Source organism: Trichosurus vulpecula, chromosome 3, assembly GCF_011100635.1.
Source record: "Trichosurus vulpecula isolate mTriVul1 chromosome 3, mTriVul1.pri, whole genome shotgun sequence".
Lineage (NCBI taxonomy): Eukaryota > Metazoa > Chordata > Mammalia > Diprotodontia > Phalangeridae > Trichosurus > Trichosurus vulpecula.
In genome coordinates, this window is record NC_050575.1 from 200,433,960 (window position 1) to 200,450,693 (window position 16,734).

General features: G+C 36.8%; 1 protein-coding gene across 1 annotated transcript in view; it reads right to left on the reverse strand.

Moving 5' to 3' along the window:
- The window catches only part of ARFGEF2 (ADP ribosylation factor guanine nucleotide exchange factor 2), a 112,864-nt gene that overhangs the window by 39,086 nt on the left and 57,044 nt on the right, over positions 1 to 16,734 (reverse strand). The window contains exons 12-19 of the mRNA XM_036752533.1: positions 14,891 to 15,030; positions 13,133 to 13,241; positions 12,638 to 12,836; positions 10,661 to 10,772; positions 9,962 to 10,167; positions 8,557 to 8,641; positions 8,294 to 8,465; positions 6,991 to 7,142 (exon numbers count right to left, since the gene is read on the reverse strand). Coding sequence (XP_036608428.1) covers positions 6,991 to 7,142; positions 8,294 to 8,465; positions 8,557 to 8,641; positions 9,962 to 10,167; positions 10,661 to 10,772; positions 12,638 to 12,836; positions 13,133 to 13,241; positions 14,891 to 15,030 — 1,175 coding nt within the window. The remainder of the gene's footprint in view (positions 1 to 6,990; positions 7,143 to 8,293; positions 8,466 to 8,556; positions 8,642 to 9,961; positions 10,168 to 10,660; positions 10,773 to 12,637; positions 12,837 to 13,132; positions 13,242 to 14,890; positions 15,031 to 16,734) is intronic.

Genomic DNA, 16,734 nt, shown 5'->3' on the forward strand with positions numbered 1-16,734 from the left:
GTCACAAAGCTAGTAAGTGTGTCAAGTATTTGAAGCTGAATTTGAACTCAGGTCCTCCTGACTCCAGGGCCGGTGTTCTACTCACTGCGCCACCTAGCTTCCCCTAATTTTCTTGTTGCTATAAAGGAAACCACCATCTTCCCAATCACTCAGGCTGGAAACCTAGGAGTCATACACACACACACACACACACACACACACACACACACACACACATATTCCTTTCTCTCCTCTGACAACACCACCACCCTGCTCTTATCACTTCATTACACACACACATACATACATACATATATTCCTTTATCTCCTCTGACAACGGTACCACCCTGCTTTCATCACCTCATTCCTGGACTACTACAATAGCCTTCAGGTTGGGATCAGGACCTCAGTTCTTTCTCCCCTCCAGTTACCTGTCAAATTGCTCTTCCTTAAGCACAGGTCTGATCATTTCATGCTCCTATTTAATAAACTACAGTGGCTTCCTATTTTTTATTTTTAAAAAATTGCTTTTCATTTTCAGTTTCATGCAAAATAAATTCCTGCATTAGCCATTTTTTTTAAAGCAAAATTAAAAAAAAAGTAAAAAATATGTTTCAATCTGTACCCTGAGTTTTTTGGGATTGTGGTGGGTTATTGCATTAATGAGAATTACTAAGTATTTCAAACTGATTATTTTTACAATATTGGTATTAGCCTGTGTAAATTGTTTTCCTGGGTCTGTTCACTTTACTTTGTATCACTTCATATATGCTTTCCCAGGTCTCTCTGAAACCATCCCCTTCATCAGTTCTAGGATAGCATAATAGTACTCTACCATATTTATATACCATAACTTGTTCAGTCATTACCCAATTGATGGGTATCCCATGAGTTTCCAATTTCTTGACATAACAAAAAGAGCTGCTATAAATAATCTAGTACATATGGGTCCTTTATCCTTTTACCTTTTTGGGGTGTGTGCCTAGTAGGGGAATTGCTGGATCAAAGGATATGCACAGCTTTTTGGGGATAGTTCCAGTAGTGTATTAGTGTGCCTATTTTCCCACATAATTTTCCTTTTCTGTCATCTTAGCCAATTTGAGGGGTATAAAGTAGTTTCATAGTTGTTCTACTTTATATTTCTCCAATTATTAGTGATTTAGAGCATTTTTTATTCTTACTATTGATAGCTTGGATTTCTTTGGTTTCTCTGAAATCTCTTGTTCATATCCCCTGACCATTTATCAGTTAGGAAATGGCTCTTATTTTTACAAATTTGGCTCAGTTCACTATATATTTAGATATGAGATCTTTATCAGAGAAACCTGCATCAAAGATTCCCCACCCCCCCCACTTTCCTGCTATTATTCTAATTTTGGCTGCATTGGTTTTGTTCATACAACAACTTTTTAAGTAATCAACATTATCCCTCTTAATTCCCATGAACCTGTCTATCTCTCATTTGGTCATGAACTCTTCCCCATCCATATTCCTGACAGGCAATTCCTTCTATGCTCCATTAACTTGCTTATGATAGCATCTTTGATGTCTAAATCATATACCCCATTTTGAGCTCATCTTGGAACACAGTGTGAGAAGCTGATCTATATGCCTGCCATATGCCTAAGCTTATTCTTTTGATTTCTTTTTTTTTTTACCTTATTACTATAATTAGCATTTCCAGTACAATACTGAATAATAATGGTGATAATGGACACCCTTGCTTCACTCTTGATTTTACTGGAAAGTCTTCTAGCTTGTCCTCATTACAAATAATGCTTGCTCTTATGTGTAGATACTGCTTATCATTTTAGGAAAAGATCCTTTTATTCCTATGTTTTCTAGTGTTTTTTAAACATGAATGAGTTTTGCATTTTGTCAAAAGCTTTTTTCTCCATCGCTGAAATAATTATATGATTTTTATTTTTGTTATTAATTTGATTAATTTTGTTATAGTTTTCCTAATATTGAAGCAGCTCTGCATGCCTGGTATAAATCCCACCAGGTTACAGAGTATGATTTTTGTGATATATTATAATTTCTTTGCTAGTATTTTATTTAAAATTTTTGCATCAATATTTATTAGGGAAATTGGAAATTTTCTTTCTCTGTTTTGACTCTCAATGGTTTAGGTATCAAGATCTTATTTGTGTTATGAAAGGAAGTCCTTCTTTGAATCTTTTTTCAAACAGTTTGTGTAGCATTGGGGTTAACTGTTCTTTAAATGTTGGTAAAAATCATGTATAAATCCATCTGGTCCTGGATTTTTTATCTTTGGGAGTTCATGTCTGTCTTGTTCAATTTCTTTTTCAAAGACAGGATTATTTAAGTATTTGATTTCCTGATTAATCTCAGCAATTTATATTTTTGTAAATTTTCATCTGTTTCATTTAAATCAGTGGTATCAAACTCAAATAGAATCAGATACCATGTATTTACTCAGAAAACCACAAATATACATTACCTATGCTGTATTCTATTTTTAAAAAAAATTTTGTTAAACATCTCCCAATTACATTTTAATCAGGTGACTATGGGTTTGATACTTCTGATTTAGGTCATATGTTTTTAGTGAAATACATCTGGGCAAAATAAACACCTAATAACTACTTTTATTTCTTCTTCATTTATTGTAAATTTCTCTTTTCCATTTTTGATACTAGCAATTTGGTGCTGGTGTTTTTTTAAGGACAAATTAGCCAATTGCTTGTCTATTTTATTAATTTTTAAAAACCAGCTCCTAGTTTTGTTAGTTCAATGGTTTACTTCCACTCTCTTAATCTCTCGTTTAATTAACAGAATTTCTATTTTGGTGTTTAATTGGGGTTTTTTAATTTGTTATTTTTCCAGGGTTTTTTAGTCATACCTCCAGTTTATAGATCAGCGCCTTCTTTTGCTGATAAAAGTGTTTAAAGACAACGTTTGCTCCTAATACAGCTACATCTTACAAAATTTGTTATGTTGTCTCATTGTTGTCATTATCTTTAATAAAATTATTGTTTTTATGATTTGTTCTTTGACCCACTAATTCCAATTAATTTCCAATCAATTTTTCATCTATGCTTCAAAGGCCCTTTGTTGAATTTGCTTAGCACAGCACCTTGCACATATCAGTGTCCATTAATAAGTTCTGATTGAATATAATGTTTATTGCATCATGGTCAGAAAAAGACACATTTAATATTTCTGCTTTTTTGCATTTGTTTGTGAGGTTATGACCTAATGTATAATCAATTTTTGTGAACATGCCATACACAGCTAAAAAACAGATATACCCCCTTCTGTTGCCATTCAATATTCTCCAATATCTATTAGATCTACTTCCATAAAATAACCCTAGAGTTACATTTGCAGAACTTGTTCCTGCGCTAAAAACTCAGCTAGACCCTCTGCTTGCCTGTAACTACTCCTGTCTGCTCTGGAACTCTAACCTGGAACTGGGTAACAGGCAACGGAGCTCTCGGATGGCACCCAATCCTGCTCCCAGCACTTGTTCAGGGGTCCCTAGGATCCAGTCCTGATGTTCTGTCTCAGTGCCCATTCTGTCCCTGGGTACTGGAATGTTCCCTGTCTCTGCCACCACCACACTAAGCTATTGGTCATTTCCCACCCCAGTGTGTGCAACCTTCTTCATCTATATTCCTAAGATACCCCAGGATGAAAAAATGACTCGCTGTGACTTTTTCTTGGCTTTCTTGATCTGAATTTGGTCTAGTGCCCTTTTAGGTTTTTGTGAAGGAGGTGTACTAGGTGAGTAAGGCAAAAATGCTTCCTCTCACTCTGCCATCTTGATTCTGCCCCTCCTTCCTATTACTTTGAGGATCAAATATAAAACCTTCTCTTTGGCTTTTACAGTCTTTTATAACCCGGTCCCTTCCTACTTTTTCAGTCTTACCACTTTACTCCCCTCCATGTATTCTATAATCCAGAGACCCTTGTCTCCTCACTATTTCTTGAATGAGCCACTCCCTCTCTCAATTCTCAGTATTTTCATTGGCTGCCCTCCATGCCCAGAACTCTCCCTTCTTATTTCTGGGTTAAAGTGCTGCTTTCTGCAAACAGCCTTTCCCAATGCTCCTTAATCACTGTGCCTTCTCCACTAAGATTATTTCCAATTTATCCTATAAATATCTTGTTGGTAAAACTTGTTTGCATGTTGCCTCCCCAATTAGACAGTAAGCACCTTGAGAGCAGGGAATGGTTAAAAATTTTTTTTATCCTCAGAGCCTAGGACTGTGCCTAGCAGGAACTTACTAAACATTTGACTAATAAATATTGACTGACTTGACTGTTAATCAGACTCTCTATGAGTTCATATAACTTTTCTCATGTTTTTCTGAATTCTTTATGTTCATCATTTCTTACTGCATAAAACTAGTTATTGTTCTTCCCCAGTCAGAAGTAATCTCTCTCTCTTGTGAACTCTAAGCATTTTATATTTATTATGAATTTTCACATTCTTTTTAGCATATTTAATTGATATACTCCTCATTTTCCTATACTAGCTGTTGAGGGGTAGGGACTTTTTGTTAATTTCTTTATGCCTCTCAGTATCCAGCATAGGTCATCCATCTAAAAGGTGGTCAATAAATGCTTGTGAATAAATCCAGCTGTGACAAGGGATAAATATTTCACTATTGTTTTATCATTAAAAAGCAGTCTATCTTCATTTTACAATGCTTGCTTCTCAGTGCTCTATGTTTCAGCCAAACTAGATTACCACCTACCCCTGATCACATCATGCTCTCTTTAATTTCTATGCATTCATGCAGGCCATTTTCCATGTTTGGAAAAGATGGTCTGTCAATCTCCTGATCCCTGGCCTTCTAATTTAAATCCTTTTCCTTTCAAAGCCTGGTTCAGGCCCAGGCTGCCTTTCCTGGTCCTACCATTTAAAGGTGATCCATATCATATCACCTACTCCCTTATGCCTCTCTGTCTGACCTCTTCTATACATTTCACTGTTTTCTAAGTCATATACACTTGAACTTTTATATATTTCAAGGGTTGCAATGGCCAAAAAAATTTCAGTCTTCTGATGATAATCTCTCTTTATTTAGCTAAGCTAGTTCCTCAGACAGCAGAAACATAGTCACTGCGCCAATTCTCAAAATCTTTCCAACTTTCTTGAACCTGTGAAAGCATATACTCTACTATCATAGTCTTTGAGAAACTAAGGTAACTTTCATATCAAAATAAAGCATCAGAGTGAGATTCTGTCAGCGGTGGGAGTAGCTATAACAAAGAATCCCCAGATCAAGAGTATTATAATTATTTGCAAACATATCTCATTTTCCTCCTTCACACTCCTCCCATAAAATGCTAATCCCCTTGAAAGTACCTTATTTCATCTCTGGATCCCTAGCACCCGGTACAATAATTTGCACAAGGCAGATGCTTAATATATGTTGAATAGATTCAATAAGAATTTAATAAGCATTTACTATGTGCCAGGCTCTATACTAGGCAGCAGAGACACAAATAGACAAAGATAATCCCTACTCTCAAGGAGTTTTCATTCTATTTGGAGAGAAAAATATGTATATGTAAATATAGAGAATATACACAAATAAACGTAAAGTAGTTTGGTAAGGAGGGAACTAATAGTTGGAAGGGGGAAAGTCAGGAACAGGTTCATATAGAGGGCAATGCTTGAGCTGTAGGGCCTATCTGGAAGTACATTCCAAGCCTAGAGAACAAACTGTGCAAAAGTATGGAGATGAAGTGGAGTGCTGACTATGAAAAGCAGGAGGAGGCTAGCTTGGCCAGATTATCGAGGACAGGAAAGGAAGTTATATATGATGAGGCTAGAAAAAATAGGCTGGGGCCAGGCTGTGAAGGACTTTAAAAGGTGAACAGAGAAAGCATTTCTACTTGATTTTAGAGACAATAGAGAGCCACTGGATTTTGGGTGGTGACAAATCAGAGCTGTGCTTAAGAGAAATCATTTTAGGAACAGTGTTTAGGATAGATTAGACTAAGGAGAAACCTGAGGAAAGGAAACCAATTAGGAAGCTGTTATAATCATAAAAGTGAGAGGTTATGAGGACCTAAACTAAGGGAAAGGAGTCTAATGTGAGAAATGTTGCAGAGGTCGAAATGGGGAAGGTTTAGCAACTGACTGGATGTGTGGAGAGAGGAGAGTGAGGAGCTGAAGATAACAGGGAGACTGGAAGAATAGTGATCATTTTCAGAGTAAAAGGGAAGTTCAGAGGAAGGAAAGACCTTCTAGGGGGAAAGATGATGAATTCTGCTTTGGATATGATGAATCTGAGGTGTCTCCAGGACATCCAGTGTGTTCAACACGCAGTTAATGATATGGGACTGAACTCAGGAAAAACAACAGGGCTACTTGGCTACAGACACCCATGTACATATATAAATGTTTACATATACATATGTATGTGATTCATTTACAAAGAGATGATAATTAAATGATAGGAGCTGATGACATCACTAAGGGAGAGTGAAGAAGAGGAGAGCAAGGCTAACAATGTTAAACGCAGCAGACAGATGGAGAAGGATGAAGACAGAGAAAAGGCCTCTGCATTTTGCAATTAAGAGGCCAGTGGTAACTGTGGAAAGGGAAGTTTCAGCTGTTGTGATGAGGCTGAAAGCTAAATTGCAAAAGATTGAGGGGTGAGAGGACAGGAAGCAGAGGCAATGAGTATAGATAGCTTTTTTCTTCTTTCTGAGAAAGAGCAAAGATATAGGATTAGGGATTGAGGTGATGGCAGATTCTAGTGAATGCTTTTTAAGGACGGGGGAGTGGGCATGTTTATAGCAGTAACGAAAGAAGCAGTCCACAAAGAAAGGTTGAAGATTAGAGAATTGAATTAAATTAAATCAAATCATTCCAGGTCCTATACAGAAAAAGTTATAGAGCCTTAGTCTTCCTCTTCAGGGGATTACCATTTTTTTCATAATTTTTTGCCTGCCTGCTCGTATCCTTGCTTTCCAACTCCTAAGTGATGCTCACTCCTTCCTTGCTTAGCTTCTCAAAGGACTTACCTTGAACATGGGCCTGACATGGTCCAGGTGTGTGGCACTTGTGAAAGGTGCTTTGGCATGACTCACAGCTTCCATCAGAGCTTTAGCAGTTTTAGCCATTTGTTCCATTTCCAAATTGTACAGTAATCTCCTCTGCTTTTCACTGGCTACATCTATGAAGGTACACAGCAATATGAGATTAATGTGTTCCCCAACTGATAAATGATCAAAGAATATAAAAAAGGCAGTTTTCAAAGGAAGAAATCAAAGCTATCAACAGCTATATGAAAAAAATGCTCCAAATCATTAGCAATTAGAGTAAAACAACTCTGAAGTTGTATCTCAAGCCCGTAAGACTGGTAAAGATGATAAAATGGAAAATGACACACTGAAGGGACTTTGAGAAAACAGGTACGCTAATGCATTGTTAGTGGAACCAGCCACGGATCTGGGTAACTATAGAAAGTAATCTGGAAATATACCTAGGTAGTCACCAAACCGTATATCCTTTATCCCAGCAAAATCACTAGCAGGCATATACCCCAGAAGGATCAAAGAGAAATAGGACCCATGTGTGAAAAAAATATTTGTAGTAGCTCTTTTTGAAGTGGTAAAGAAGAGGTTATTCATCAACTGAAGAATTGTGAAACAAATGATGGTATATTAGTGTAATGTAATATTATTGCACTCTAAGAAATGATGAAAGAGACAATTTCAGAGAATCCTGGGTAGCATGAACTGATGTTCAGTGAATGAATACAACCAGGAGAGCAACTGAAGACCAACAACTTTGAGAGATTTAAGAATGATGAACAATGCAATGACCAAGGACAACTCCAGAGGATACATGATGAACCATGCTCCCCACATCTTCATTGAGAGGTAATGGACTCAAAGTGTAGGTATGAAGCAGCCATTTTTAGTTAAGACCAATGAGGGAATTTGTTTTGTTTGACTTGGAATGTTTATTTTAAAAGGTTTTCTTTTCTTTTTTTTTTTCAATTTGAGAAAAAGAGGTGAAAGGGAGAGAAAATAAATATTTTTTAACTGGGGGGGGAGAAAAGATGAGATCAACATATTGTGTGTAATGGCTCAGCGACTGGATTCTGGACCTTTCAAGAGGCAGAGTCACTTGAAATGTGAGGGAAAGTTTTGATTAGGAAACTAGGACTCTTTCTTTTTCTGTCTGGACTCCATTCAATACTGTAACTTTGCCCATAAACTTACAACTGCTTTAAATTACTTCTAGTTGCTAATATCAAATCTATCCCCAAAATACTATTATGAAAGAATCAGTATAACAATAATTTGCTCTTAGGCTTACTCTGTTTATTAGATTTAGTAGCAATCGTGTGCTCTTTTGTCTCTTTCATTGCGATTTTCTTTCCTTCTATCTCTTCATAAATGGTGGAGAGGTATTCCTCTGGCAGATCTTTACTGTCATTGATACCTCGATTCATTTTAATATATTGTTCTTTTGTCATTTTATTCTTTACCTGAAAAGAAGTTTTAAAAATTACTTTAAAATCTGACAGTATGAGAAAAATTATACTCTGCAAGATGAAAAAGGATTAGCAAGTACTTTACCTGAGGACTGTGTAAATCTGTTGTGAGCATAATAATTGAATATGCCAAGACATAAGCAGTGTCAGCACTAGCAAACATAGTCTGCCTGGAAGAAAAGATTAGAGACTTTAAGAACTTCACTCATTGCTCTGTGGTTAGGAAGCTATAAACTTCTAATTGAGAGATACTCAAGAGAAATCAGGCTGACTGATCCATCTAACAGCAAATTAGTCAGGAATTTCAATATCTATCATTATTTAACATTTATTAAAGATGATGCACAGTAGGTAAGGTGTTGTGCGTGTCAAAGTCAAGAATTCTATTTCTGCATAAAGCAGTTTACAATTAAACTGCTTAGACTTTCCAATCAATTAAACAGTTACACAATCTACTGCACTATTCAACAATAAGAATGCAAGGGTAAAATTGAGTTTATTTGAATACAAAATAAGAACACAATTCAACTTTCTTACTTAGTTTCAGCAAGATTTCTTTGGAAATAGCGAGATGCTAAGTATATTAGGTTAAAGGAAAGCAATACAGTGTGTATGATACAAAAGCGGTAAGAAAAGAAAATCTTTGGTAATTAAAATACTGAGTCTAATTAAAGTACAAAATTAATTAGTAAAAAGATCTACTGTATAATTTTAAGTTTGACTGGGTCACAAATTTGCTGATTAAGACAGAGGCAGGGTCTCAATACCCACACAGGATATGTACTAAAGAATGCAGGGACATGAAATCTTTGAAGCAAATCAAGATTTCCATTAGGTTCAAATGACCTGACTGCTGACTTTGCTGACTAGCGATTTCACAAGAATGATTTTTCCAAATATTCAGCAGGTAGCTTAAAATAAAAACTGTATATTTGGTATCATGATGGAAAGTAGCTACCAAAATGTTTCCATTGTATGTTTTCCACAGGGTTTTTACACATTTAGACATTCAAGAATTTAATACATGCCACACACTTACTGCCCCAGAAAATCTGTGGTGACAGAGAAAGTCTAGTCTACTTTGCCCCATGTATGAATCCCAACTAGAACATCATGAGAAATCATAATTTGGTATCTGCTTAAAATCTCTGCTGATGAAGAGATTGCTACCTTGTGAGGCACCCCTTTCCATTTCTGGAAGGTACTAGTTGCCACAAAGTTCTTATGTTGAGCCAAGATTACCTGCTAATAAGCACATAGAAAGAAAGAAAAACAAGTCCAAAGACCTTTCCAGATATTAATCAGGGAGCTAAAAATTTCCCTATTCTAGATGTAATAAAAAATGCCCACTTCTCCTACCCATGGCTCTCAAGCATTGTCATTCAGCACAGATCTAGAAATACTAAGTCTATCCCCCTGCTCAAGCGGAAAATGATACAGAGATAAAACCAAACAGAAAAATGCTTTAGAAAGTAGGTAAGTGTTGTTACCCTTGGTTGCATTCAAGATATCTTGCTGCAAACTTCTCCATTAACCTATCAATCTTCTGAGCTTCACCAGGTAAGCGGAAACCTTCAAGAAATATTCGTAAAGCTGAGACAAAATCTTTCCCACAGAAATCAAGCTGGTCCACGTAGGCATACATCACCTCCTTGTTGAGTCTGGTGCTCTCTCCCAAGAAGTCTCCTACTTGGGTCTGAAACAAACATCCCACCAATGGACTTAGCAGTGAAAGGGGTACAGCACAGTCATCAAGTTAGTGCTGACCCCTTCACAACTACTACTCCTACCCAATATTTGGAGGTCTGGTATGTTATGTGAGGGATTAAAGACAGAATGGGCATATCTAGCAGGCAAAGAGGAAGATGAGACACGACAAAAAGGAATACTAATCCTAGAAGGCTGAGGATGAGAAACAGCTAAGAGTTGCCCAAACTTTCGCAGCACAGACTAATTCTAGTCTCACATCATGCTATGATTTAACAACTTCTTTCTGACTCCCTCCCCAAAATGGTGTCCTCAACAACTGCTCCCATCAGAAAGCTTGTGCTACAAAGGGCATATAAGTATACTGTTGTGTTTTAATCAGGTATGTGGACAACAGTCAAGTCACCCTCTGCTGGGCCATTAATATGCTCTGAGCTTTCAGGAATCTCTTAAGTCTACAAAAAGGAAATGTGAAATCTTACAGAATCCAGGCGCTCTTCCTGGTGCAGAAACTGTGCAATATCTTCCACTGGAGTTCCAAGCATGCCCTGCTCCTGCAGGTACTGGATGCCCCGCTTTGGTTTTTTGTTGAACCTAATCATGGAATAAGGTAACATCAGATGAACTGTCTAGGTTTTTTTGAAATCCACCTGCTTGTCATTTTTTATAACACAATAGTATTCCATTACATTCTTATACCATGACTTGTTCAGCCATTCCCCTCTTGATGAACATCCCTTCAATTTCCAATTCTCTGCCACCACAAAAAGAGCTTCTATAAATATTTTTGTACATGTAAGTCCTTTTCTCAATTTTATGATCTCGTTCAGATATAGACCTAGAAGTGGTATTGCTGGATCAAAGGGTATACACAGTTTGATTGCCCTTTGAGTATAATTCCAAATTGCTCTCCAGGATGGTTGGATCAGTTCACAACTCCATCAACAATGCATTAGTATCCCAATTTTCCTACATCCTCTCCAACATTTATCACTTTCCTTTTCTGTTACATTAGCTCCATCAGATGAGTTCTTGAACATGCTGCTTATTTCTGAAACGTCTGAGGGACTGAAAAGGTGATGTCCACTTAGTAGTAAATTATGAAGGAAAACACGAAGGAAAATTCAAACAAGAGATTCCTGGAAGCTCTGAGAGCTGCCACAAATTGGCTATTTCTGGCTATGGACAAAAGTCACAAAATCCACTGTGCCTTTTCTGGGCTTATGTTCTTGCCTCTCTTTCTATCCCCCTTTTAATCCTGCTAAGAGCAATTTTTCTTCTATGAACCTGACTTTTCAGGTTAATTGTGACCTGGCATGCCTCCTTTTATTTTGGTATTTATCAATCTTTCTGGAGGTATTATACCCAACCCTTCCTTGTCTGATTTTGCAAAATAGCCTCCTCATCTGACAACAGCCAAGGGTGTAGTCTGTCAGAGAATGAATCATATTACTTCATTCTAGCAATAATCTTAAGTCACAAAAGAGAGATTATGTCTTGTTCAGAGGATCAACACTTTCTAAAGCAAGCAAAAACTGATGACCTATCTCAATAGACTAGGAGTAAAAGTACAGGCAAGGCACAAGAAAAGAGTGTGGGGAGGGGGCAAGTGGCATAATACTGTCTCAGTAATAGTTAGTGAATTGACTGCTACGTGATGTCCAACATTCAAGAGCTACAATAATTGCAATTCTCTTAGTTTCTTGGGTAATTAGGATAAACTGAAAGGTCATATTAAGCAAAGGTTTGGCCTAGTTGAGTCTAATGGGACTGAAAAGAATTTAGTCTAAACAAGGTAATGTGAGTGTCTTGGTAGCCTTAAACACACACACACACACACACACACACACACACACACACACACACGGACAATTCTTGATCCGACCTGTCCAGGATAACTTTCTCCTGTTTCCATCTGTCAAGATCTTGCTCATTCCAAATATCATTTCCTGAATGAATCCTTCCCTGGATCCCTTCTAGAAGCAAATCTCATTCTCCCCCTAAAGCCACAGGATTTTGTTTCTCTTTTAGTACTTTGCCTCATATCAAGCTACTTTACGCAGTTTAGATTTTCTTGTTAGATTTTAAGCTCTCTTCAAGCAGGGATTATGTCTATGATTATTTTTGTATCCTCTTCACCACAAAAAATGCTTAGAACAGTGCTGTGCACGTAACTGGAACACACACCAAAAAATGCTGAAAGGATAAACTGTGTGAATTCAGTTTGGAAAAACAAAAATAGGAAAACCATACATTACAAAATTAGTTCAAAAACACAGCATGAGAAATTATTTGATTTGGGGGAGAAAAAAAGGATTTTGCCTTAACTCTTTGTATTATTTATTTCTTCTTTAAGGGTACAGAAACACCCAATGACCAATGTTACACTTTCAGGCAACAAAAATAACCTGATGAGCCTAAAGGAAGCATGTGGGGGGTGTGGCAGGGAGGACACTCACAGTTCTATTCCATGTTCAATGATTTCCTTTTGTTGCTTGATAACCTCAAACTGCTCAGGGTCATCTGGGACAGAGGTCTGGGTACCAACGCTTCCAATCCCTGATGATACGGTGGAGTCCATGGAGCTTACACTACTCCTCCTCCTGATGTCAAGACCTTTGGGCTCCACCAGGTCCTGATCTGTTGGTCTCTCTTGGCCTGCAATTGAACAAAAGAGCATATTTAATACAAAGAGTTAGAAGGTCACAAAACAACAATGAAGCCAAGACTGTAGATTCCAATGTCCTTTTCACTCATCTCCTCCATTTCCTGCCACATACATATGACCAAGTTTCACTTATCTTTGAAGCAAAACCTTTTTTAAAATGGCAGAGAGGAATTAGAAACTAAGGTTTCTAGTGTACTTCTATAGCCTACATCACACAAAAAAAGTTTCTGGTTCATCTTAAACATTTGTGATGGGTAGTAGAATAAAGCAAAAACAAGACTCTCACCAAGACTTGTTTGATGGTTGGGGTTCACATACAGGTCTTTACTCCACTCCACCATGCATTTGAGTATAAATACTAAACATTCAAGACCTTTCTTCCTCAGACTTAATTCCTAAGTGAGAAAAGAGATACAGGATTCATATCCAGGATAAAACTGAGTCACAAAACTTTATAGAGATATAAGGGAACACAGAGGTCATCTAGTCCAAATGCCTCAATTTACAGAGCAAGAAATGGAGCTCTAGGAAAGATAAACGAAGCTGAGGCAGACACTGTTTGGAAAACCTGAGATGACACTGGATATGAATACTTCTATATTCCAAAAAAACAAAAACAAAAACAAGGGAAATGTTAACTAATGATATAAGTATTATGGATTTTTTTAAAAAGAGAAAACTGTTAAAACTCTTTTTAAAGTACATATTACAAACATCTTAGCATCAGAATTCTAGAAAAAATATTTATCTGAAGTCAAGAACTGTGGAAGCTGAATTAATCATCTTGAGAGTTAAAAAGTTTCTCGGCACATAGTCCACATATTGGCCTAGGTTATATATTCTTATGTTTTAAAAAACCCACAAACATGGTTAAATAGAACCTACATCATACTACATTAAAAAAAAAAAGAACCAGGGACAATTCCAATAGAAATGAATAATGACTATGGAGAGTTTATAAGGACTAGGCGATAAAATATGCCTCTGACACCTACAGAAAATTATTATGACTGTAAAAATCATAACTGATAGAATCTGAGAACCTTGTCTGGTAAGTGAAAGTGAGAGATAACAGACTGATAGCCAAAGTGCTATACTATTATCCACAAAATGTCAAAATACCCAGGAGAAGCCCTCCTCTCCCCCATTCCCAACAACCAGGCACTAGACAGATTATTATAAAGACACGGACAAGAATTGCATATGATAAGAAGGCATGGATAGGTTGTGATCTGCGAATGGGGAAACTGGCTTCATCAATAAGATCATGAAAACCTTGAAAAGTGAATAAGTATTCTCAAAGCAGTGATACTCAGTGATGGTGTGCATTTCTATCACATTCTACATTCACAAATAAAACATTAAGCTGGTTTGAGGGCCCTATCTTCACTAGCATCTGGCAAGGTAAACTGTACATGATTAGGTTCTGAATACATGGTTACTGAGTAAATGATTATACAAGGCATCCTGACTCTTAAGTTCAAATGGAAAATGCTGGGAGGGGCCAAGATCAGGTGCAGAAAAGAAACAGAATGAAGGCATTTTTATTGGAAGTATAACATTTTGACTACTTTGAGAAATCCATGACCATTTTAGCATCTGATCATAATCGTATAGTACAAGTATTCTGGACCCAAAAGTTAATGAAAAAAATCAGTTTGCTAGAGAATGCACAAGAAGGACAGTTACTGGTGAAAAATAGTAGCAAGGAATTTTTTAAGGAAATGCGTATCTTCGGTATTTAAAATAAGACTGGCTTCTTTACTTAAAAATAAATTTTTGCCAGTATCTTTTATTTTGACTTGGACTGTATTTTCATTTGTATCCTCCTGACACCTCCAGGTGTCAGAAAGACCCTTCAAAGAGGAGAGACTGCTAATCTAACGTCTCCAACTATCATGTATATGGTGTGTATTTTAATAATTGTGTAAATCTATATTCTGTCTATACTGGAAACTGGGGTTTAGAGTTTTGTACTATATACTAGACCAAGTGACTCAAAGTAGAGAGATTAGATTTAGCTCTTTTCCTCTCTATGTTTTACCTGCAGTGGTGTCATTCCCAATTCATGTCCACTTCTTCCCTGAGCGATTTTCGACAAATCATTTACAAGGCGCTCAAAAATATTAGCAGCATTCAAATCACAGTCATAGTTGACGTAAATATCCACCACACACTGGGCATCTTAAAGGATAAGATATGAAGATTAGGGTTTTTTCCTTATAAAGGATAAAGGGAAAAATTCACAATTTTAACAACGAGCTTATTTTAATTTCTTAGCGTAAATCTGAATCTGAATTGGTTCTTTGTGAACACTTCTTCAGATGACCAAAAAAACCCAACAAAAGCAGAGAGACAATTGTTCACAACAAAGTTAGTTCAGTTTTCCAGTCATGTACATTTCATCATCCCATTTAGGGATTTCTGGGCAAAGATACTGGCATTTTGACATTTCCTCCTCTAACTCATTTGACAGATGAGGAACTGTGACAAAAAGGATCAAATGACTTGCCCAGGGTCACATAGTTAGCAAGTAGCTGAGGCCAGACTGGAACTCAGGAAGACGAGTCTTTATGACCCTAGGCCAGGCATTCTATCCAAGGCACCACCTAGCTACCAAAAGCCAGTGGAGTAAGCACTAAACTATTGGTCAAGAGACAGAAATTCTAGTTTCAATCAATCACAAGCATTTTTTTTTCTTTTTCAAGTTTATTATTTATTTTTAGCATTCTTTTCTTTTCAAATTTTGAGTTTCAAATTCTTTCCTCTCGCCCACTCCAAGAAAGCAAGCAATATATTATACATTTGAAGTCATATAAAACATATTTCCACATATAACCATATTTAAAAAAAAAAGTAAAGTGAGCAAATCATACTTCAATGTACAACTTAGAGTTAACCACCTCTTTCTCTGGAGGTAAAGAGAATTTTTCATCACAGCTCCTGGAATTGCCTTGCATCTGTGTCGATCAGTCTTTCACAGTTGATCCTCCTTTTAATATTGCTGTTATTGTGTACAATGACCTCCTACTTCTTCCCACTTCCTATCAGTTCATGTGAGTCCTGCCATGTTTTTCTAAAACCACCACCCTCCTCATTTCTTATAGTACAATACTATGCTGTCACAATCATGTGCCAGAAGTTCTTCAGCAATTCCCCAACTGATGAGCATTCTGTTGATTTCCAATTCTTTGCCACCACAAAAAGAGCTGCTATAAATATTTTTATACATATAGGTCCTTTTCCTTTGATCTCTTTGGGACACTAAACTAGTAAGGTTATTGCTCGGTCAAAGGCTATCTAGTTTTATAGCACTTTGGGTATAGTTCCAAATTGTTTTTCAGAAATGTCTGCACCAAGTTACAACTCCACCAACAGTTCATTAGTGTACCTATATTTCTCTTAACTCCTTCAGTATTTGATAGGTATGTGGTGGCTCCTCAGAGTTGCTTTAATTTGCATTTCTCTAATCAATAGCAATTTAGTGCATTTTTTTATATGACAATAGACAGCTTTGATTTCTCCTTCTGTAAACTGCCTGTTCATATCCTTTGGCCATTTATCAACTGGGGAGGTGCTCTTATTTTTATAAATTTGACTCAGTTCTATACTTTATATTTGAGAAATGAATTATCAGAGAAATTTGCCACAAATTTTTTGATATTACTTTATTGGCTATAATATCTTTTAGCAAAATGTAGTTTTCCTGATTATCTCTTTTAATTGGGTCTATTACTGCTTTGTCTGAGATCACAATTGCTATCTCTGCCTTGTTTACTTCAGCTGAGGTGTAAAGGATTCTGCTCCAGCCCTTCATTTTAACTCTGTGTCTTTCTGTTTCGTTTTTTTTTTTTTTTGGGGGGGGGAAGGCAGGGTAATTGGGGTTAA